This window comes from Antedon bifida, chromosome 5, assembly GCF_963402885.1.
Source record: "Antedon bifida chromosome 5, ecAntBifi1.1, whole genome shotgun sequence".
Lineage (NCBI taxonomy): Eukaryota > Metazoa > Echinodermata > Crinoidea > Comatulida > Antedonidae > Antedon > Antedon bifida.
This window is the reverse complement of record NC_136230.1, coordinates 23,375,172-23,393,159: the sequence shown is the minus strand read 5'-3', so window position 1 is coordinate 23,393,159 and position 17,988 is coordinate 23,375,172. Positions and strand designations below refer to the sequence as shown.

The following is a 17,988-nucleotide window of genomic DNA, read 5'->3' as shown; positions in this document are numbered from 1 at the left end:
AATATACAAATAAACTATATTACTGAAAGTTGCTTCTCAACGTTTGTATTAATTAATAAATACAAATGAAAAAAATATAGCAAATGTTTGACTGTATTTAGTGGTATATTATTTATAGGCCTATAAAACATGACAAAATATTTCGTTGCTGAGTGGATAAAGTATATATTTAAAAATGGTTCCTCTTTGTACATTCCCTCAACCTTAATGTTACATACAAAATCAAAAATTTGGTTTCTCAGGGTGCTAATTTTAGTTGACTACATAAATCATTGTGTCTATTTATTCGTTTCTGTAAACGACAATGTATTATAGTCCTGCGGTACGTACATTTGAAATCGCCAGTTTTTTTACGCTGAAATTACTGTGTATTCGAGAACGTCCATCTTTGGGCACGACCTAGATGGTACGCAAGCGAAGCGAGCGTACCATCTAGTCGTTTATAATTACAATTCCAGTATATAATTGATGGCAAGGATCCTGCATAAAGAAATTTACAATTCTGTTTTCGCATCTTCACCAACAACACTAATCCTCATCAAAAACACAGTAATCTTCATCAAAAACACATTAATCTTCATAAAAAACACTGCCATTTTCATCAACATTGTCATCTTCACCAAAAACACACATCTTCATCAACAGCACTGCATCTTGATCAAGAACAATGTCATCATCATCATATATCATCCTCACCAAGATCACGGCATCTTCATCAAGAACACTGTTATCTTCATCAAGAACAATGTCATCATTATCAAGAGCACTGCATCTTCATCAAGAACAATGTCATCACTATCAAGAGCACTGTATCTTCATCAAGAACAATGTCATCTTCATCAAGAACAATGTCATCATCATCAAGAACAATGTCATCATCATCCTCACCAAGAGCACTGTATATCTTCATCAAGAACACAGCGTCATAAATAACACTGTCATATGCATATGTCGTCCTTATAAAGAACACTGCCATCTTTATTAACACTGCTATCTACAAATCGCTATCTACAAATAATACACTCACAATTTATGTGTATGAATAAACAATAACATACATGAACATATACAATAATAACGAAAACAAATATTGGTAATATGTATAAACATTCAAAGTTATTATATCTGTCTGATTTCAAAATTTAATCTACTTTGGAAATTACAAGATTAGACAAACTATGTCTACCATTTCATATAAATGAAAATAATTGGAAGGACTAATTAAAGCGATTGACGGGGATCAATTGATCAAACAATGTTGTCTTCCTGTGTATTTATTACCATTAATGCAATTCGCAAAATACACTGTGTGCAGTAAGACAAAACGGCACCAAGCCGAACTACAAAAAGTCAAATAATAATATAATAGTTAATGGGGGCATTGCTATTATTCGCTCAAGCTATATAATATAAACATGTTTTTATCATGCATTACCATGGTAGGAATCTAAACCAGTGAAATCACGATACTCAACAACGTTATGCTCCATTATATAGACAGACCGTCTTTTTAATTGTTAGATGCAAGCGACCACGAACCACACCAGTTTTCAAAATAACAAAAACACTGCTCTTGAAAACAAAACAGTAGGCAGTGCAATGAACATTATAATTATCAACTTTCGTCACTACCTCCATTACTACTTGGCCCAAATTGAAATATTAAATCCCCCGCCCCTTTACCATACCCCCCCCCCCCTCTTAACACCACATTAAATCAGACAATTTGAAAAAAAAAACTTACAAATATTTTAAATAGCTTTAATTCGTTTTTTTATAATTATATTCGATCTTCAACCAAACCAAGAAACCGTCCTACTTATCCAAATCGGACAGAATATGATTTTGTGAAGGACAGATGTATTTCTGGCCGCTTATCAATAACAGAATAATACAACAGGTCAATTATTCTACTTCTGTACGATAACCATACAGTCTTGGTCAACAAGGTACCGAACAATCGTCAACGATACCATTAGCTCTATTTTATAAAGTATTATAGGCACATTCTGTAATAAGGTGTCACATATGCCACATTTGGAAAATAGGCAATATAAAGCCTAATCTTTCCTACAATACATGTGACACTGTATCACAGAATGTGCCCATGATACATAATATATCATAATGTCACATGTGGAGACAGTACAGAGAATCGGGTGATTTAAGACGACACTTTGAAAGCAAAGTCAATACTTATCCATAATTACATCTCCGATTCACGATTTTCTTTTGTTTTTTTTGTCTGCCGATATTTTGCACTGTTCGTTATTAAATTGGAAGCGAATCCATTAACTACTTTTACAACCGCAATAGTGTTTGGGTTTAATTGCTTTTTGTGTATGGCTTACGTCACGCATTCTGCGCGACAGAAATAATTGGAAATACATAATACCATACGCTCTAAAACTAAATGTTGCAGAATAACTGTAAATCAATGGCAACGCAGGTAGCTTTAGTACTCGGATGTTATTACGATACTTTCATAATGATTTTATACTGTTTATTTTAATCATAAATTATGATGTAAAAACCAAATATTCTTTTACATTACCGCGCCATTAATTTGATCAATAATGCAATTATTTATTCAACATTTAGAATGGAACTACGTAACAAATATGTTTTACCTAATGTGTTGGTACTTAGAACAGTAAATGACGTTGATTTAAGAATCGACACACGTAAAAAAAGCAATGACAACAATCGGTTTCATCTTAAAGAGCAATTCCGGGATTATTAATGCAACTATAATGACATTAACCAAGTTGTCAGCGGTCAATTAAGCTCTGTCTACACTATCAAACTAGTTTGGCAAATGTGATGTGCCCTAATATGGTAGCGATATGACATATATGGGCACATTACATTTTTTATAGAGTTTGATAGTGTAGACAAAGCTTTAGAAGGAACTTGTGTGAAACAATCTTTCTTTTAGTAAAAAAAAGAACAGTAAACCGGTGCTACCAGGATGTTTTCTTGAATTTTTACTGGTATTTGATGACGTTCAATTGTTGTTAAAAATATGCAACGAAACTTTTTAAATTCGATAGATTTTACTTTATGAAGATTTAGTATGACATCTTATAAACAAGATTATTTCACGACTCCCATTCTGATTCGCCGTTGCCTGAAAGCTACAGAATGCTTATAATAATTGTATAAACAATATAAAATTGTAAGAAAATAGATAATAAATACTCGATGCGACAAACAAAACAAATTCTCAGACGGTATAAAAAGAATATCGAGTTTAATAAAAGTATATTATGTTATGACAATATCAAACAACATGGTGGTTAGATAAAACGTCAATTGTTCAAATTCTAGGTTCTAAAGGACAGTGTTTCAAATTAATATTAGTAAAAGGATAAATAATACGTTGGCGTATGGCGTATGGCACTTGTTAATGTTCACATTTTGTTCATTCCGGTTTGTTCAAACCGGAATGTTGGAGAAAACGTAGTTACGTTCAGTAAAAGCGGAATTACTGTAGACATAAATTAACTGTTTTCAATAGTCTGTCCTCTTGCTAATGTCAAACAAGTTTGTTTTACTATATTTATAAATCTTCATGATGTTTTATATGGCATTGCAGATTTGTAATCTTTTTGTCAATGAATAGTTTATTCAATTATTTTCAAAGACAACGTGTAATATCTAAAGCTCTATCTACACTATCAAACTTTGTGGGAAAAAAATGTGATGTACCCAAATATGGATATGATGATGTCATATCACTACCAGATTTGTGCATATCACTACCATATTTGGGCACATCATATTTTTTTTATCAAACTAGTTTGATAGTGTATACAGAGCTTTAGAGGAAGATAACACTTTTTTTTTGGGTCCAGTTTCTATTTCATTTATGCTACATGGCATTACTAGGCCTATAGCCTAAACAATCAGTTTAGACCAAAACTTTACATTGCTATTGTAAAAGAAATTTAATTCGGGAAGTATGAATTGATATTCAGTTTGTATGTAGAAGAAAGAATGACGTAAAAAACATATATATATATATACGTATATAGAGTTTGGAGTTTTGTTATAGAGCATAGCCATCTATTGTAGGCATACATTTTTCAGATATAGTTCTTGAACATTTAGTTTGGATGGATAACAACTGTTGACATATCATCAATATTTTCTTTTTCATTGTGGGGTCAATAATGTAGTCATGATCATTTAAATTCTATCAAGAATAAAATTATAGTATAAAAAAAAACAATATATATTATACTGGATTTAAAAAAAAGTGGGCTTAATTTAAAAAATGTTATAACACCAGGGGAAAGAATATTATATTTTAAATGGAATTTCAGAATCAATATCCATGTACGGTATGTGTTGTTTTGGAACGAGTCTAGTTTAAGTTGCTGAAGATTTTTTTTTTATTATGTTACAAGAAGTTAATTACAATATTTACAATTGTTTAATTAAATTGTAAGCCTAGAGTTTATAAAATTACCAAAACGGTGCTTTGAAAAAACTCTATGTTTAAATTGTATATTATATACTTTACAGTTGAATCCCTGTCTGCTTAAAATAGATTTAGTAGATATAAGGCTGAACTATGTTTATGCGGGGAGAGAGAGCTTTCCTAATTTTCTAGGAATTTTATTTATATTAAATTGTTTAAGATCAGTAGATTCAGTAACTTTATTTTCAGTATCTTTTAAAGAAATTGTATTTTTTCAAAACAATGTTCAATTGGCTGTTTAAAGAAGACAAAATTGTAATCAATGTGTTACCATAGTCATTTACAGGAACAATTATGAATAACAGAGGATTTTGAATGGTTCGGGAAACAACTTTTTGTGGGGGCCTACTTTTATTTCTTTTGTCATAAATAATGCATTTCATGGTGAAATCCAATACAAAAATATCCCAGGCTGGCTCTGTATGACTGCCACCAACGCTTCACCCTTGGAACATTGTGGGATATATGACCCACCTTTAGCCATTGGATAGTGACTTGTGGGCTACCCCCGGCTGCTTCTGGGCATTATAGCAGCTGGCCACTATTAGGTGTCCACACCAAGAGATTCAACTATATCAACAATAGACATTTTTAAAAACTTCCTTTTCTATGCTACTTTTTATTTGTTGATTCATTTTGATGGTTTGCCAAAAAAACTGGATATACTCTTCATCCCTTTTTTATCCACTTTCTGTAGACACTTCTGTTGAGTTGTCAATTTGCTTTGCTGTTAAGTAAAAAAGAAAATAATAAAAATAAAAAAAAAGAATAATAATAATAGTTCATTCTTATATAGCGCATACAAGCAAGCTCTCAATGCACTGCACATTATTACCCCAGTCATGTTTTGGATCAAACACGATGGAAACATACTCCCATAATAATGCAGCTAGTAATCAGCACAAAGTTGTGTCTTGATCTAACCGGTACCCATTTTACACACCCGTGATCACTAATTGCAGATATGATGCTATATAAATCTCCATCATTTCTTATTAATGGTGGAGATTCCATTAAGGGGTCACTTTTCTGGCTCCTGAAGGTGCTCATAATAGGGGTTTTACTGACTGTAAAAAAATTGAATGTTGAAATTTGTTTTTTGTTTGTATTGAAGTGATCTTGCATATGGCGATTAATAACATATTATACTTTTCTTTCATGCATTATAACTTTTAAATGTATTTATAATGCAGAAATTAATTAAAACAAATCTCCGAAAAAAAACTGCCTCAATTTTTTTGAAGAAAAATAAAATGACAAGCTGATATTTTGTTTGAACTCCAGGCCGTCTACCGATGTGTTAACTATAATCTAAATTTGAGTAGATAGTTATCAATGACAGATTTTACATGTTGGTGTTATACGGACGCACATATATTCATCCAGTTCAACGAAAACAATTAGCGACATGGAGTCGATCGTTAGTAAAAGAATAATGCAATGCAGAGTATAATATACAATAAACTTATTAAATTATGTTAAAGGTCAATAACCACACTTCCGGTCATTTTCAAGCAATATCATCTGTTAAACTGAATATAAATGTATATCTTGAGAACAATGTGCTCCTAGTTTACTTAGCAAAAAGAGGTAAAAGGTCAAAACTGCTAAAAATGGGGTTTCTGGTCAATTTTACAAAAAAATTTCTGTTAGAGCTAATATACAGTGTAACCATTATACATTGTGAACAATTCGACACCAACATTATCTCACTACGTCCAGTATTTCCAGAGATATAGCATGTTTGTATGAAAATAGCGGCCATTTTCTTATGCTAATTATGCAAATTCCTCAATACTGACAGCCTGTCCAGTAAAAAAATTCCTCATTTTGATGGCATCGAGAATTAAAATCCATAAAAAAATTAGCAACATGGAATCGATCGTTAGAATTGGAAAAAATAATGCTTTGCAGATGAAAAAAATTCACCCAATAAAATGGCAAGGAAACATTACAGTGTGTTATATAAAGTTTTCATTCTGAAAAAATATATTGTTAATTTTTTAAGGCATGTTTTACTATAACAGATTACTTATCAAACCCATTAAAATGTTGGAACTTGGTAGTCAATACACGATACTTAGTAAGAATACAGTATACAAAAGCCAAGAGCTTTTAGATAAGAAGAGAAAAACAACTCAAAACAATCGTGTATAATTATTGACTTGACAGGCAAATATATGTCGGAACTGCTAGATTACACTGTTGTAAAATGTAAAACAAATCAATCAAATTCAAACATCATTAAGTGGGCAGAAATGTATATCCAACTTTCACAATACAAACAGAATTGATTAGACAAAACTTAATGAGAGCTAACAATCTTTGGTACCATAATTACCATGTACTAAACTATTAATAGTATTGAACTCAAATATGAATGCTGAATTCAAATATACTTGCCGCCTATTGACTTACAAACATGCACAATTTATACATTAGGCGTGAACGTTTTTGCAATATTATTATCAATATTATCAACATTTAACAATACATCAGCCTTACTTGTTCTCAGTACACAGTACAATAAAAAAAAGAAAAACCTATAAAAAATATGGGTCAAACACATAATTATTTGTAAAACAGTAAATTTCAACTGGTGGAAAATAAGTATTACATAAGAAAAAACTGAAAAAAGCATTTAATAGTTATTGAAACTTTAAAATATACTGGTAATTCATATTACGGGTCAACACACGTTTTACATTTGAATTTTTCAAAATCAATTTGTAATCAAATTTCAGGCCATTAGTATTTTAGTTAGATAAACAGTTTTCACACTAGATTTTTGTTCTTCATACCTTTCGTGATAAATTCCATTAATTATAAATGTACCACAAATTACATACTTGAAAATAGGCAATATAATGCAAATTGTTGACTTTATTTGATTAAATGGCAATATTTTGGTTGTAGTTCATAAAAAAACAGCACCCATTTCGCTTCAATGTGCCAGATTTTCATTTCTTCAAAATGTTAATAAGTTCTTGCTCAGTCAATTACCTATCTGATGATGATGTCAATTAATAATAACTAAAGATTTTAAATTAAAAGTGTAACAACCCTTATTGTGATATCTATTGGCAACAACAAATGTATTGTGATGTCATTTATGGATATTTTTACTGCAGTAATGATCTTGTTACTAAGAACATCAACTGATAAACAAAAGGCTATAAAATACTCAGCAATTTCAAGCACCAAACTTGTAATGCTAAAATCAATATGCTATTTGTTAAGATTACAAATAAAATGTTTTGACCAACTGCTACTGTACGTGTGGGAATGTCAACGACCTCAATAACTCAATCGAATCAACGTTTATTTATCATTTCTCACTACATTATCAATTAACAGTTTTTTAAAAACAAAACAAGAGAGATTAAATTCAAAAATGCAAACATTTTTACATGTGAAAAACAACGAGTTTATTTCAGTAGATTCAAAAATATTATTTCTGCAACTAAAGTACTTTCTGCGACTAAAAATGTAGAACTTATAATTGCATAATAATCTTAAAATGTAGCGTATGTATTGTGTTGAAAACAAATAAATAGGCGATATAGAGGCGGTAGGAAGGAAATGCAGGGGTATACAAGATATTTGTATTTGTTTTTGTCATTTTCAGCCTTTAATAAGTCCTGCTGTTTGTATGTTATATACTGAAATAATTAAATAAATAAATAGTTGTTGGCATGGAGTATAGGAAAACAACTGAGTTTTCATTTAAACTGCAAAATATACATATGTGTTTATGACATCACAAAAAACTGTACAACTCTGGCACTATTACAACAGCAAGTACTTCGCCAACAGGATGGAAACTACATTGTGCTGGCACTAGGTCAGGATTGAACCCTGGACCTTTTTAATGGAAGACACGTAACCACCAAGCTCCATAACTAATATCATACAATATTATAATTGTTGTACTATAAAATAAAAATTATAAAAATCTTTAGTTTTGACTTACCTTTCCTTTTGAAGGTTTTTCTTTAAGATATTTACTGTAATCCTCAGTGGCTTCTGGAAGATCCTTTGATAGCTTTATCCTTTTGGCTGCTGGCTCTCTCTTAGGTGTCACCTTTTCTTCAATGCTGAAGAAAAAACAAATTGTACAGTATTTGTTTTAAATGGTTAATATTGTTTAATTTATAAACACCAATAACAAGTCTTGAAGCACTATGGAATGCTTGCTCAAAAAGTATGGAATAATCATTCTCCTCATCGCTAACTAATAACCTGCAGTAGCACCAGTTGATTCCAGATACTGTTAAACAGCCTTCGATGAATTTTACTTTCAATTCAAAATATTACTGATTAAGGTTTAAGTATCTTTTACCTTGGATTTCTTCCATTTTTTATATAGATTGTATGTTTTGTAGATAGTTACCTTTTACTAATGTAAATTACTTCGTTAGTTGTCTTTAAAATAATTGTATTATATTGTTAATGTTCTCTACTGAATCACTTTGGAAATCAATGCTTTAGCACTGAAAGTGTCATTCAGTACAAATAAATTAAAACTTGCATAAATGAAAACCAAGAACAAAATATATGGGGTTATAGGTTTTAGGGAATCGCACAAAAATGAGTTTTACAATTATAAATGGCCACTTCTCTCCTCTCAACACGACAATTAGAGAGTGGTGGATGTTGAGTGTACGAGTACAAGCTACAAGGCTAAATTAATCCAGAAATGTATTGCGGGGAAAGATGATAGATTTGGAGAAAAAAAGATCTTTTTATTGATAAGCTGTTTCACTGGTAACCAATGGAGACGTTGAAATGTAGATGTACGAGAGACAAAACACATTATTTAGTAATAAAGGTGATAAATAATGTACCTCTTGCAATTCCAGATGTCACACTGTTGGTCCACTCTGACATAATTTTAACAAACACACAGTGAATTAGACTTATAAAAGTCAGTTTAGGAACATATGACTTATCTCACTGATGGAAATACAACAATGTACAACTACAGTACAGTAAGGCCAGAGAGAATAGAGAAAATGTCATGTAAACATAGCTAGTATTGTTAAAAATAATGTTTAATAAAACACTGATTGCAATCAATATTAGGAAGACAAGAGATTCAATTGTTTAATGTATTAAGTTCGTTTTTGAAATAAAACAGTACTGTATGACTATTGGTAAAACTAAAACACAAAACAAAAAACCAACAAAATCCATAAGTACTCATTTGTTGCTTGACAACTGCAATGAATCATAGACATATTATAGTTCACTATAATATCTCTATGAATACATGAAAAAAGACAAAACAAATGATTTTCCTGTCATTTGATTACTTCTAGAATACCGATTAGATCGATCTTTACATCAGTGCACTTACACTTACTTCAATTTAGAGAAAAAAGCCCATTATTATAAAGAAAATAGACAACCACATCTCCAAGGACAGTGAAACAAAGAACATGTATATGGTCTATTCTTTAAAGAGTATCAAGACTGGTTGTGTTGCATTAAATACACTCCGATAATAATTTTTATTATAGCAACAGAGATTTAGTGTTTTTCTTGTTTTTTAACAGTAAGATGTTAGGTTAAATCTTATATTGCTTATATTGTTTGAAGGTTTGCATGGGGAAATCAATATGTATGTTGGCATAGAGTTTGTTTGTGGTACATCACATGTTTTCTCACACCTGAGGACAATCGAAATACATTGATCGAAACATCAAGAAACTCAGCAGTTCTTTTCAAGAACTAAACACACGTGGTACACGTTAATTTGAATACACTTAGAAACTAATAAATATTTAGAAACTTTTCATGAAAGACTGTTTAACCGGACAAAGTTGAGAATATAAAACAGACAAGGGCTGCCTACATATAAGTATCATTATTATAGAAAATGCATGGAAGTAGAATATGACAGGCCTAATTTGTTTTTAATATGTGAAGCATTACAATTTAGAAAAATTATATTAAAGTATATTTATGACCAGGTCTATTGTTTTGTTTTTAATATGTTTGAAACTATATATTTAGGCTTTACTTTATGATCGGGTCTATTGTTTATTGTATATAATGTATTACCACTGGAAACTATATTGAAGAAGTGGATTTATGACAAGATCAATTGTTTGGAACATACTCCTGTCGGTACTATATTGTCTTGTTTTTAATATAATGTAATAACATTTAGAAAATATATTAAAAGAAGATAATTAATTCCACCATTAATTAATTTATAGCCAGCGTAACTATGGAAACTAGGTGTTTAACGGACATACAGTACCATTTTTGATTGTCCATTTTTCTATGTATTAGATCTATAATAATTACGTCAATATGTTATTGTTTATATCTATGTAATTTTATGATCAGGACTATTGTCTTGTTTTTTATATAATGTCATAACATTCAGAAAATATATTAAAACATGGAGTAGAGAATAATTCTTTATAATAATAATAATGTTCTTTACTCCATGATTAAAAGGAAGATAATTAATTCTCATCATTAAAATTTTAACCAAGCACTAGCGTAACTATGGAAATTAGGTGTACAGTTTGCCCATTTTTCAATGTATTAGAGCTATAATAATTATGTTATTTTTTATATCTACAGTATGTCATTTTTATTATAATGATTAAGATAATTAATTCTGTCATTAATTCATTTTTAACCAAGCATGAGGGGAATATGATCATAAAACTAGCGTAACTATGGAAATTAGATGTACAATTTTTGTTTGTCTATTTTTCAATTTATTAGAGCCATAAAATATGTCTATGTGATATTGTTTATATCTATGTAATTTTTTTTTAATGTACATAATTTGTGACGAGTCCACCATTAACGCTATTATTAGCAAGTGTTTAGAGTGTGTAAAATCGGGATTAAGTTGTTTGTCATGGTAACATATGGTATTTTGTAATGATTATAAGATGAATTTCAACAATATACTACAGTACAGTTTTCACCAAGCAAAATTAACAATTGTCCGACTAAATTGTTTTGCAATAGATGTTTCAATGTGTAAGAGTGTAAAGAAAATGCAGGACTTGCATGCATGCAGGACTTGAATAACCTGGAGCCATCAAAATATAATGCCAGGCATGTACAGTACAGTAGTTTCACAGCAAGAAATATGCATTCAGTCATTAACAATAACATGGAATCAGCTAAATAGTTTTTTTTGTGACTCCTGATTCATGGCCAACAAAACAAGTTTGGCCTGATCATATTGGTGGTGTACAAATCAGGAGCAAATTAAGAATTTAGAAATAGGGGAGACACACAAGTATTTTGAGCCAAATGCCCCACCATGGAAGCAATGACACCCCTAGATGGTCTGAAATGGTACTCTTGCACAAAACAGTTGCCAAAATGGCACATGATCCCACTAGTCTAGCTGGCCCGGAAATGACACTGCCATGTATCGCAAGCAATCACCAAAATGATCAAACATTTTCTTCCGGTACACAGTGACATTTTTTGCATATGTTTGAGATGCATGTGTTGTGTGTGGGAACCATTGATTGTTTGACCTAAAATGTTGTTGAGTCGATGGTGTTTTGCTTAGATTTGCGTTCAGAAAAAGGTAAAAAGAGATGGCTGTTAAATTTTATTGGGGCTAGAGCCTGTTTAGTCCCCACCTAAATGTGTGCCTGCAAATACAAGCAGTCTTTAATTTGAGCATTTCTGCAAGTTAAAATGTAAAACTTTAAAAAGATAATAAGAGTAAAATTCAATTTTTAAATACAATTTTCATTGAACTGCTTGTATCTTTACTTAAGCAAAAAGATTAATAAATGCCAGCCCCTAACAGCAATGGGTATAGATACAAGTATACACACCCAAAATGTTTGGTTAACTTCTCTGCTAATGATATGTCAATATAATCACTAACAAGACCAACAGCGTACTTTGTGTACTCCTCTGAAAAATATAAATTAGTCATTAATATTAATTGTTATTAAACTTTAAACCAGTGTATTGAACGCAGTGATCTGGATAAAGTACATGGTGTACAAAAAACTTTATATCAAGTCAATGATCTGTTTGTTATAAAATGAAATTGATAAGTTACAGAAAAAGTTACTGAAGGCTGCAGTCGGTATTATAAGTTCACCTACAGTAGATTATTATTCACACACTTGACATGCAAAAGGCTAGCGATATCATTCAATGTTTCTAATCTAGTTTTAGTAACTCTGCCTCTTGTCCGCTCAATTCTTTTCTGGCTCATTAGCTAACAATTTTTTTATATTATTAAGTTATGTAATTAATTTATTTTTATTTTTCGTTTTGGTTTGCAAACTAGCATGCCTGTTTTGTTTTTACTAGACATTTATCTCTGTTTTGTACTTTTGGATTTTGTAAATTGTGATTTTTATTTGTATTTGTACGATAATATTCATCCTCAAATTGAGATTTGGATTAGATCATCTGCGGACCCATGACAGCTACTGCAGCGTCACCTACTGTACCATGAACAGCAGGGCTCAGAGGGACCATTATGAGCATTTTATTATTATTTATAAATCTGGCAAAATAAAATAATATACCTCTTTCAATAACATTTCCTTTGCTACTCCGTACGAATGATGCGGATTTAGCACCACTGGTGACATGGATACGTTTTTCATCTAGTTTTATTTCAACCTGTTTTACTTTCGCTGAGAGCCATGCGACTGCTTTTTCTTCATTGTATCGGTAAGCTTGGAAATCTTCACTTCCTATAAAAAGTTAAGTTAAGAAAAGGAAAGACAAATTATCATACATTAATAGCATAATGCAACAAGCCCATAAAATATTAATTAATTAATTAATTAATAAAAATATAAAACTGTAAGTGAAATTGATGGCAGCAAAGATTAAGATGACACACAAAAATTGATCTTCGGTCTACTTTTACAGATTTCAAGAATCTGATGAAGATTAAAAACTATACACTTAAATTATTATTTAATTAAGAAGCATATTTTTGACAATAGAAACTGTAAATAATGCTTTTCAAATTTATGTATAGAGTACAATTTTTAATTTGATTTAAGAGTTTTCATTTTTATATTCTGTTTTTGTTTGAATTTTCTTTGTAGTTTAAGATTATCAGGGAAGCATGGTTTAAGGCATCTGAATATTTTCTCTTGCATATTTTGCTATCCTTTTTTCACTCTGTCCCAACTCATTTCTAAGTGGTGAGTGATAACTTATTAAAACAATCTTACCTTTAGTGTCTGAAACTTGGCTCATGTCACATTTTTCACAACATTTTACAAGTCTGTTGCATTGTGGGTAATCATCATCTGAAATTATTTGGTCTATAGTCATGAACATTCCATTCTAAAAAATAAAAGATTTAAAGAATGTTATTGAACTAATTTCTATAGAGTCCAAGTACCCTTATTGGCCAAATGGATTACTTGTTGTATATATGCCAAGATAGTAAAGACATGAATAAGGTTGTTTCTAAACTGTGGAACTATCTTTCCAGTTCTATTTAAGATTCACCTTCTATCAAAGTTTTAAAAATCTTTTTAAAAACTCATCTTTAGTTCTTTGTAATTTGTTTTCCCTCTCATCCCATTTTTATTTTAATTGCTTTGGGACAATTTGCTGATTATAAATATGTGCAGCGCATTGAGAGCTTGCTTATATGCGCTATATAAGAATGAACTATAAATTATTATTTATAAATTTGAAAAACTTCTGTAATGATCATAATGTACAAATTATTGTATCATATATTTAAATGCTTTGAACTACAGTATGGTATTACGATTATTTATTTAAGACGTATCTTACCGTAGCAGATTTCATAAGGTATGGCAGGACTAAAAAAAGAGGATCCACAGGCGTCAATATCTGTAAACTTCCATCTGAAAAAAAATGTTTTGAAACCATATAGATACCTTACTTTGTACCATCTAACAAACAAACTTTTATATATCTCTAACTTATATGAAATAGTTTATTCCCTCTCTAAACTCTTACAAATCTAATAATTACATTTCTGCAGCCCTCTTGAGCAATCAATCTTTTATTTACTCCTGAATACCTGCTGTCCTCTCACAACCAACCTCATAAATCCATCTCTTGAATACTTGCTGACCACTCCCAATCCATCTCTTATAATGTAATATTTCCAGCCTGACTTCCAATTAACCATATATATTTGCTGCCTTTTCCCAATCAACCTCTTTACAACTTTTTAATTGAATAGGTGCTGCTTTTTCCCAATCAACCTCTTTACAACTTTTTAATTGAATAGGTGCTGCCATTTCCCAATCAAACTTTTTACAACTCTTTATTTGAATAGGTGCTGCAATTTCTCAAATCAACCTCTTACAACTCTTTATTTGAATAGGTGCTACCATTTCTCAAATCAACATATTATACTTTTAATTGAATACTTTACTGCTTATACACATCAGACCTCTTGAATAGATTGCCACCTTCTCGCTTAACATGTAATCAAAGTTTAGAAAACCATGAATAACATAAAGTGTGTTCTGATTTACCTTTTTGAACAGTTTCTCCTATAAACCATGAACTACATTTCTCTTTGTTTGCTAAAACCTCATATATCCTGTATCCATCATTGCCAACTAGATACATAGCACATTTATCTGAAATAACATTTAACAGTTGAAATTGAATGGGATTATAATTACTACGGGACCTTCCGAGTTACTAAATTTCCTGAGATAATTATCTTGGGAACACTAAATTATATTATAAAAAAATAAGCAAACATAAAAAGAAAGATATAAGCACAATAAGTACCTCTCATTGGAAAGATGCACTTTTTAAATAGAACATATTTCCTAGATATTGTTGTCAAATCTGTATTTTTCAAGATATAAATTTATATCGGAAAGACAGGATTGCAAAATGATTATTGTGTACAATAAATAATAAATTTACCAGTTTTTGGATGTCTTAGTTTAATAAACACAGGCCGTTCACATTCACCATTTTCTGTTGTTAGCTCACATTCTGAAAATGTCAAAAATAAAATTAAACTATATTCTAGATTTAAGAACAATTTATGTAAAAATAATTTGAAATTTGAAAACTAAACAAAAAATATAGTCAACCGAGCAGAAGCCTGTCTGTGTTGTTCTGGAACATGGAATAATAATAATATCCTAATAATATCCTGGATTTATATAGCGCCTAATTTTGTGAAACTGCTAAGCGCTGAACATTATTACACTGTTTTTTTTTTGTTGCATCAAACACGTATGGAAACAAATTCCCATAATGCAGCTAGTAATCAGCGCAAAGTTGTGACTTAATCTAACCCGGTATTACCCATTTATACACCTAGGTGTAGAGAGGTAAACATAAGTAAAGTATCTTGCCTAAGGATACAAGCAATGGACAGAGTTGGATTCGAACTGCGATTTCACGATCAGTAGTTCAATGTCCAACACACTGCGCCACACTCCCTTATGGAGGTATCTAATTTATAACTCCATGGTCTGGAACACTCTTTTTCTATCTGTCTCGTAACTAATCTTTCCGTCCAAATTTTGTCTCTCTGAGCTGGTCAACCAACATCATTAAATATTGATAATCAGATAATAAAATATCAAATTATATTACAAAGAAATACAATAAGTAATAACTAATGTTGAATATGAGACAAGTTGCTAGGCCCTTCTATATTATTACTAGGAGAGTAGTTTAGTACTACTACTAGCTAGCTAGGCCTAGCCTAATACTATAGTAGGGAGCCTTACCTGATAAATAAGCAGGTTTATTTAGGCCTAGCTAGGCCTGGCCCAGGCTAGGCCTATATTATAATAAACTTCATAGTGTTATTGAGGAAGGCTAATTTATGTATAAATGTATACAGAATCATTGTTAACCGACCCCGTAATGAACCGAATCGTCCCGGACCGAAACATCACTTGTCTGGGACGAAACGTCCCACTAGCCAGCGTAGGGCTAGTTAGAGGCCTAGGCCTAGGCAGACTTGGCCTACCTTATCCTCTCTGCAGACTGCATGCTTCTATTCTATCTAGGCCTAGCAAACAATCAATGCAATAAATAATATAGAAAGTACCTACTTGGGAAAAATGCAACCCACTGTGAAACATTATCTTTGTTAGAATCTACATTAGTACTCATTTTACAAGTTACTTGTTTTAAACTTGTTTACAGAAACGCTAAATAAATACGTACGTACTTCGATGTGATTTTTTTTCGCGCGGATTTTTCATGTGGATCTTTAAAATTGCGAAAAATATGCGGTCCAGAACGGATGTTGAAAACACGGCCAAACTTCACAAATGAAAGAGAAACCGGGATGGCATTCTTTTGGCTTAAATCAAGGCCTTGCTCAAATACAAAACAAGATCAGATTTTGCTCTTTTTCTTTCTGTTTCCTTTTTTAGGTGATCATTTAGAATAAAATGATCACCTATTGTTATTGTATAAAATCTTTATTAGGTGATCATTTAGAATAAAATGATCACCTATTGTTATTGTATCAAATCTTTATTGGTTATCCGCCACAAGCGGATAACCTTTGTTATTGTACGTGTTTCTTTTTTTTTTTATTATTCTTCTTTCTTTCTCAGATTTTGTGCACGCGTTTTCTCTTCAACGTGTTAACATAACATGTTGTAACTTGGTCAACATTTAGACATTTAACTGAAGATGTTCAGCCAAGCTTTTGGACGCTGTCAGATCCGCGTAGCGTTAGTCACGCGCGATTTTCTGAAAATCTTAAATCGGTCATAACTTCGAAACCGATAAATATTTTTTAACGAAATTTTCAGCCACGTTTTCTTCACATCAATGGCTAACTTTAGAAATGTTTAACAAATTTTTGGAGACTAGAAAGTTTTCGCGTAAATTGCGTTTGAAATATTTTACTCTTCTTATTTTGTGCACGCTCTTTCTCTTCAACGTGTAAACATAATATGTTGTAACATGTTCAGCATTTAGACATTTTACTGAAGTTGTCCAGCCAAGCTTTTTGACGATGTCAGAGCCGCGTAGCGTAAGTTACGCGTGATTTTTTGAAAACCTTAAATCGGTTATAACTTCGAAACAAATGAATATTTTTTAACGTCATTTTCAGCCACATTTGCTTCACATCAATAGTTAACTTTTTTAACGCTACCGCAATTTGTAACATTAGAAAGTGCGCGCGTAAATGGCGTTTGAAATTTTAAAATGCTTCAAATCAATTTCTGATTAAATTAGTGCACGATTCAGGTCAATTTAAGCGTTTAAATAATTACCACTGGTGCGCACATTTTTACGCGCGCACGGCGCAGGGAATACGTATGAGCATTTCTTTTACACGATTTGTGTTTTTAAATCTTCGGTTAACAATTTTACGTTATTTTATTCACTTTTCAACTTGAAATGGCGTTCTACGAGCACGTTAAACATGACAGGTTGCGCACGAAAACGTCAAAAAATTGTGAAAATGTTGCAAAATATGTCTACTTTTAAAAATGAAATAGTTCATCAAAATGCAAGGTTACCCCTATTTTTTATTT

At 31.3% G+C, this 17,988-nt stretch overlaps 1 protein-coding gene across 2 annotated transcripts; it reads right to left on the bottom strand.

The window, feature by feature from the left end:
• Positions 1-3,236: 3,236 nt before the first annotated feature.
• On the bottom strand, positions 3,237-16,681 carry LOC144842210 (ribonuclease H2 subunit B-like). 2 transcript variants are annotated; one of them, XM_078698617.1, is made up of 9 exons: positions 16,543-16,681; positions 15,392-15,463; positions 14,986-15,093; positions 14,270-14,343; positions 13,693-13,807; positions 13,030-13,200; positions 12,319-12,400; positions 8,460-8,583; positions 3,237-5,213 (listed from the first exon to the last, which is right to left on the bottom strand). In XM_078698617.1, the coding sequence occupies exons 1-9, from the start codon at positions 16,601-16,603 to the stop codon at positions 5,118-5,120; spliced, it is 903 nt and encodes a 300-aa protein (XP_078554743.1). In that variant the 5' UTR covers positions 16,604-16,681; the 3' UTR covers positions 3,237-5,117. The 2 variants fall into 2 exon arrangements, with proteins under 2 accessions (XP_078554743.1, XP_078554744.1); XM_078698618.1 differs by having other exon boundaries at positions 16,539-16,647.
• Between the last annotated feature and the right edge of the window lie 1,307 nt (positions 16,682-17,988).

What these genes read in the sequence shown, in the direction of transcription:
- LOC144842210 (XM_078698617.1), bottom strand. Translation starts at nt 16,603, where the DNA reads ATGAGTACTAATGTAGATTCTAACAAAGATAATGTTTCACAGTGGGTT. An exon ending in ACCTTATGAAATCTGCTACG is followed by an intron (nt 13,808 to 14,269) that starts GTAAGATACGTC and finishes TTTATTTTTTAG; the next exon opens with AATGGAATGTTCATGACTAT. An exon ending in AGGAAATGTTATTGAAAGAG is followed by an intron (nt 12,401 to 13,029) that starts GTATATTATTTT and finishes TATATTTTTCAG; the next exon opens with AGGAGTACACAAAGTACGCT.